We start from the raw sequence: 7,240 nt of genomic DNA on the forward strand, positions 1-7,240 counted from the left end.
GCTTCCAGGAAATGAAGACAAGAAGAAGATCTCCTGTTTTCAGAGCATTACAGGAAGACTATTATGAAGGAGATGACTGACTGTTGAAAGAAGCTGTTTTCTTAAGTTAAAGAATAAGTAATTCTGTTTTAGCTTTTCAGTCAGTGTTTCAGAGTTACAATATACTGACCAGAAGTCAAACCTTCTGTTTGAAGAACAAGTAACATTTTGTTTTATTCCAATGTACAAAGGGTTTGTTGTACAACTATGATGGTAGTTATAAGTAGTTCAGTTGATTCACTTTACTTGAGGTAAGACTTAATATCAATAACTCTGTTAGCATAGCATTTGATACTGTAATAACACAAAATGACGTCTTTATAATTGTTGCTACTAGTTTAACTTTAAGGGAAGAGTTACTATTAATGACTCTGTCATTATAGCTCTTGGAACTGTAATAATGACATCTTCATAACTGTTTCTACTTGTTCCACTTGACAAAAAAGGGATTATTAATGACGCTTATTCAATCATTTGACAGTGTAATAAAGCTTAATGAAATCTTTATTGTTGGTCCTACTTGTTTTGCTTTATTTCAGGTAGGGGAAATATTAATTATTGTTTTGTTACTGTTTTGTTTGACAGTGTAACAACACTTAACATTATTATGACTACTATTATGACATATTTATGACATGTTGATTCTTGGTTAATGTCAAGTTGTCATAAAGACATTTTGAATAATGTCAACTTTGTATTAAAAGTGTCATGATTTACCAAATGGCATTTTATGATAACGGTCATAAATATTCATGAAGACTTACTCATGTTCATGACAGGTGTTATGCTATATTTATGACAGTGTCATGACAGTCTTATTTACACCCCGTCAAATAAAGTGTCACCAAATATTTTATGTATGCTGAAGCCATTAAATCAAATTTAGCAGCATTGATAATCTCAAAAAAATAAATGCTACATTTATATACCTGTGGTTTGTGTTAAAATATTAGGATTTGTGGGCCCCTGAAGGCCTGGGGGCTCAATAGAACCTCTGACTTAATTTGGATTAAATAGAAGTGCAAATAATTTATATTAATTTTAATTGTATTTTTTTATTTGCTGTGGGTTTAGATAGCATTTTACTGGTGATGTTTTCCCGTAACATATAATTACTCAGTAATATTTTTACATTTCCTCTCTACTTAACATCTTTTAATATAAAAAAGATGTCCATATGGTGGACCACCTCGGCGCCCTGCTAAGTTTTCCTCCAGAAAACTTAGCCAGTTTTCTGGAGGAAACCCTGCTACTCATACAGAACTGAGTAAAGGTATAGAAAACAAACAGACCCAACATGCATGACATGCGTGCTGCTGGTTCTGTGAAATTGAGTCGTTTACATCAGGCTCTTCAACTCCACCCTCCAGCATTGACTGTCAACAGGCCTGGGAAGGTCTGTAGACAAAAGCTTTCATAGGCCAGCTTTTGTCTGGCTTATCTAGCAGGAAATATATATTTTTCAAAGGCTTTAGCTTCTCTCCCTTTTCCCAACAAGGCTGTGGGTTTCTGTTTTGTGAGCCTTTATCATTGAGTCTTTTGTGACCCCCACTGAACTTTAGTGGACTGAGAGAGAGAAACAGAGGCTCTATCTCGGAGAAACCACAAAGATTACTTTCAGTGAAAATATACAGTTTTCATTTTAACTCAGTTTAAGAAAGTCTGTCACACCATGATCCTTGTCAATGACCTTGTCTGTGCATGTGCAGTCTCTTCTCAACTAAAAGGAAGAAAAGGTGCCTCATACCTCACCATAAACATTCAGTGAACATTTGCAGACAATGACTTGTAGTCATGACATTAAAGACTACCCAGGCACAAGTAATGATAAAAATTCACTTTATTTTGCTGTACATGTATGTACAGAAGATAACATCAGTAAAACTTTCATTAGAAACATTTCAATGGTATAGTGCATCCGTTTTAATGCTGTTTAGAAATAGAAAATTATTTAACAAATTTAAGGAAAATGTCAAATGTAATATATTACAAGTATGGCAGACAGACAAAAAGTACAACATTTTATGAAAGGTTTTGTTTTTAAAGGGGTGGTATTATGTAAAATAAACTTTAGTAGTAATCTTTTAATTTTGCCAGCATGTTTGTTTTAACGGGAAGTAATATTAACATTTGGAGTGGCCAAAATGTCAACACTGTATACATGCACATGTCTACAAGCACAAACATGTGCACACCTTTTTATTTTTTTGCATGCATGTGTATACGCTTTTGTTGGCCTCTACCCACTTGTCTTTACGTGCATTAAATTTATATTTTACTTGAATATTTATTGTAATTTCTTGTGTTTTACAATACACAAGAAATTGTAAAACACATTGATTTTCTTTTACAGAGATCCTTGGACCTTTATTGTCAAAAAAGGTCACCCTTCTTCTGCTGTGGAGGATCACACAGTCTATAAAGGTAGGAATCAATTTAAAATGTATGCCTCATTTCTGTAGCTCATGATCAAAGTCATCAAAATTGAATAAAAAAATCATTTTTTTACATCTATATGGCAAAGACAGTAAGCAACTTTTATAAAAATAGTTTTTTACATTTGTTAAAACTACCGCTATGTTGTAATAATAATATGAGACAGATGATCTGTGAAAAAAATCAACCTCCTCTGCTTTTTCCCAGTGCAGAAATACAACACTTGGTCAGACACACACTATCAGAGCCAGGAGGAGGTTCTTAGCACTGTCAATCATGTGTGTGTACATGCTGCTCACTCCCACCCCCTTGCTCTCTTCTTCTACAGAGACTTCCCAAATGTAGAGCTTGTCATGATTGCTCAGGCTAGGCTAGTTCTTCTGTAAAAGTAAATTGTTTCTCCACCATTTGCACATAGAGTTCATACATGAGACCATCCTTATAGCTCTAGTAGGTTGTTTTTGAGCAGGATCAGTGTATTTCTACAGATGACAATATTAGCATTGGGACGAAGGGTAGGAGTTATTTTCTTTCACAGATTATATGTGTCATACCATACTCTCATGAAACTGACAGTTCCAACAATTTTTAAAAAAAATAAAAGTTACTGCAGCTTTTAAGAGAATCTAAATTTACAAAACATTTTAATTGGACACCTAAAGACCATGATATACAGAAGGAAATAGTGTTTCACTCCATTTAAACTAGTTTTCATATGCAGTTTTGAGACAGGGTCTGGGCCAAGTTGTTTCTTTTGTATGGAGTAGACTCGACTTCTTGGTGGGTTTTGATTTTGGTTCTTTGAGGTTTTTGCCTTATATGGGCTTTGGCATAGGTTTTGTTTTCACAGGGCTCCTTCCAGCTGCTTTCTGGGTGACAAGCATGTATTCCTGGGTATGGATTTTGTGGGTCTTCTTTTTACAGTAGTGAGCTTTTGTGGGATGGCTTTGTTGGGCTTGTGGGGATGTTTTTTCATGGTGTGAACTTTGTGCATGGCTTTTGCATTGGGCATTCTTGCTGCATCTTGCCCTCCACTGTGTGGTGGGTTGTGGTGTTCCTTTGTGGTGCTGCTTCACCTGGGATTGGTGGTTTTTGCTGTGTCCCTACATACACACGAACATATGGTTTTGGGGGTTAGGGGTTGCAGTGCGTGTGCTGGGGATGTTGCATCCCTTTTTGGATGTAGGGTCGCTGACAGTGTAGCTGGGCTTGATGGTGGTTCTCCCTGGGCTGGTTGCAGTGGTGGTGGTGTTGTTTACTCACCATGCCATCACCAACTGGGGGATGGTGAGGGCTGTTGACCTTCTATGAAGGTGTGTCATCATTGGCTTTTCAGGTTTGGAGCTTTCTTGCAGCATTGTGCCCCTTTTGGTGGAGATTCAGAACATCTGTGTTCAGGGGCGTGCATTTAATATCTATGAGCTCTATTGAGCTAAATTGATGTTGGAGATGGGAAGTTCATAGTGTTCAGTTTGGGACTGTTTCGTCCTGTTGCGGCTCTGTTTGGCTGGGTCAGTTGAATCATGTGGACTTTTTCTGGCCTCATCTCTAGATGGGACAAGGGTCTAGAACAGGGTCTTTCAGGTGGTGCCCGGCCGTTATCTTGTCTGATTGGTTATTCTGCTACCGAAGGGTCTTGAGCTGTCTACTTGTCTCCAAGCTGGACTGAAGGGGACCACCTCCTGAGTCCAGGATCTAGTTGTACCCGTTAGCTATCATTACCTGGATCTGGGAATATAGTGTGTGTACAGGGAGGGTGGGTGTATGTACAGCATCCATTGTTGTGTGTGTCAACTTTGGGTGTGAGTGTCTGTGTGTGTGCTTATGAGTGTAAGAATGTGTGTGTCAGTGAGTCCCTGTTTATTTGTCAAGTTGGGTCTGGCCTGCCTCCTCTCCTGGATCATCTCACCCCCTCCACCTGCTCACCCTGTCACACTCCCTGACACTGCCAGGGAGTGTGACAGGGCCTTTTTCCTCCCTGTCACACTGCCTTCCAATGGCTGGTGTCTGTTCCTGCCTATCCTTTGGAGGGTTTTGATGTCTGGGGTTACCAACAAGCCAAAAAAGGAGTAAGCAAACTAATAATCAATGATGGTGTGTCTTTTCTGTAATACATGAAGCATTATGCAACATTCATGATGTCTTCTCATGTGGTGTACTTCCCAGATAAATTTGAATGAAATACCTCAGGGGAAAAAAATCTAATTATAGGATCACATTGTCTTTGTTTTCTACTAGCTGAAAACAAAGCAGCTGCTTCCTGTATTTACATTTGGTTCAGACACATTTAACCAATAAGAAGGAAGATAATATAACTGGAGTAACTAAGATAGGACTGAAACAAAGAACAGAAACAGGCTGATCTAACCAAAATAAGAAAAGCTAATAAATCACAACTAAGAACTTCAAATAACCAAAGACCACGTAAAAGTTTGCATGTTAACAAACTTGACAGCTGAACCAAAGTACGGACTAGGTTTGCAATTGTTGTTTATATGGAGGGACCAAGTTTCTTAAAGACCACCAGTTCTGCTCCTTTTATTGGTACATTTTGTGGAGGGAACAGCCAGTAAACTCAGAAGCTAGAGTCTAGAATATTCTCAGTTATTCAGGTCTTTGTAATGACAGCAACAAAGTGATTCAAAACACAGCGAGTCCCCTGGAACTAATGCCATTCATTTTTTTGTAAAAGAGTTGGAAGTAGCCACAAAGAGGCGTATCAGTGGAGGTTTAGCTTCAATTGTCTGTGACAGTGAATTATCTCTGGTAATTATTGTTGTTTATGCAGTAATTTTTTTTTTATTAATCCACTAGCAAACAGTGTATGTGTAAACCTTTTGGTAATGTTTCTACAAAAGAAGACAACTGATGTACCATAGCAAACCATTATTTTATGTTTTCTAGGACCTAAAGAATCATCAAAGGCACAGAGCTCTTTTCAATTCCAGTCAAGTTCTGGAGAGTACTTTACCATAACCAGCAACAGCCAGTGGGCACAAGGTAATTTGTCCCCTTCAGCCAAATGATGCTTGCTTACTAAATAAATACATCAAACACAACAATTATCTTGTCATTAAAATGAATACAGACTCAGATTAACAATGGCATGAATTCATACAGTGACCTTCACAGTGTAAGGATTTAGGTTTCTGTGTTGTTTTCAGTTAATTGCGTTACTCCTCGAATTTAATCAAGACTTAACTCAGTTCTTGTTATCAACAGCCATTTATTGTGGACACGTCTTACAAAGTCTCCAAAAAATGCCGTCAGAACTAAAAAAAAAAGGTGACAAACCTAAATCAGTTCACAATAAATGGAGTATTTACATAAATAAAAGATACAAACTAACAAAACCACATCTCATTAGCCGCATTGACTCCAGAGGAATAAAGCTCAATTTCTTTATTCCTTTTGAATGCCCCATGTGACTCTAAGTGCGCCAGCCAATGTTTCCCTGGGCAACACATGGTCCATGGAATGAAACAAAAGTTCCTCCCCCACAGTTGAATGTACACTTAACCGAATCTAATGAGCATCAACACACATTTACTAAAAAGGAGTACATTTTTAGTAAATATAAAACATTTAAACTTAATGTTTTATATTAAATAAAATTTAACTACTGCCACCTTAAACCAAACAACAAAAAAAACAATAAACCAGATGCAGTTGCCTTGACAGCAGCTATAAATCGAGTCCCTGTGTTGTCCTGACTACCCCTTGATGGTACCCAGTTGTCCCTTGTTTCCCCTGATTACCTTCCCTGAGTATTTAACTCACTTTTGTCTCTTGTTCCCTGTCGGGTCCTTGTCGTACACACAAGTGCATTCCCTGCTTACCTGTGCTTCCTGGATTTCGTGTACTTTGATCATCATTAAACTCATTTGTTGCACTTGATCCTGGGTCCGACCGCATCCATCCTCACCATCAATACCTCTCCTTTAGGATATTTGTGTTTATATTTGTGCAGTTGGTTGGTGTTTTTATCCTGACCAACTTACAAAAATGAGGATGTAACATACCAACAATAAACTATTTAAAGGGGTGACCACTAGTCTTGTTCCATCAGGAATGACCAGGTATTTCTCTTACTTTGATTCATATTCTTTCTGACAACATACATAGACCACAAAAAGTGACAGTCTTAATCCAGATTATCCTATACCACTTCGGCCACTAAATTTGGATATGTGTGTATTTTACAGAGGCAGAGTGGACTGACTGGTTTGACAGGGACGATGAAAGGGGATCTGGAGACTGGGAAAAACTGTTTGACCTGCGCAAAGCTTATCCTGATCAACTGTGTAGCGATCCATTGGACATCCAGGTAAATGTTGCCTGTCCATATTGCATTTTCATGTATTTGTATTTGATACTAGGTAAAGAAAGCAATTACTTTGTTGTTATTATTATTGTGATGAAAGCATCATTAAATAAATTTGGCTTCAGTTTTTCACACTGTTGTGTGATATTAAATAAATAATTATGTGATTAAGAAGAACATTGAATAATAGTTCCCAGTCTAAAGGGACATTAGTGAGTTACCTGCAGCACATGATTAATGTGTGACCGCTAGACAAGAAAGTAGAAGCTTCAATATTTAAGAATACCATAAACTGTAGTAAAATCTCTTTGGGTCATCTCACATCTTTTGAGTATCTTGGAATTGAGGTAAAAGGTCACAAACGAACTTTGACACTAACTTTATACAAAACTCCAACATATGTGGAAAATTTTTTTACTGACGTGAATGAGGTTCTATCTC

The 7,240-nt window shown here is 37.6% G+C and overlaps 1 protein-coding gene across 1 annotated transcript in view; it reads left to right on the plus strand.

Annotated features, from left to right (window-relative positions):
- The window catches only part of cemip (cell migration inducing hyaluronidase 1), a 213,119-nt gene that overhangs the window by 53,394 nt on the left and 152,485 nt on the right, over positions 1-7,240 (plus strand). Inside the window, exons 4-6 of the mRNA XM_016665182.1 lie at positions 2,393-2,463; positions 5,380-5,475; positions 6,681-6,802. Coding sequence (XP_016520668.1) covers positions 2,393-2,463; positions 5,380-5,475; positions 6,681-6,802 — 289 coding nt within the window. The remainder of the gene's footprint in view (positions 1-2,392; positions 2,464-5,379; positions 5,476-6,680; positions 6,803-7,240) is intronic.

This window comes from Poecilia formosa, unplaced genomic scaffold, assembly GCF_000485575.1.
Source record: "Poecilia formosa unplaced genomic scaffold, Poecilia_formosa-5.1.2 Scaffold554, whole genome shotgun sequence".
NCBI lineage: Eukaryota > Metazoa > Chordata > Actinopteri > Cyprinodontiformes > Poeciliidae > Poecilia > Poecilia formosa.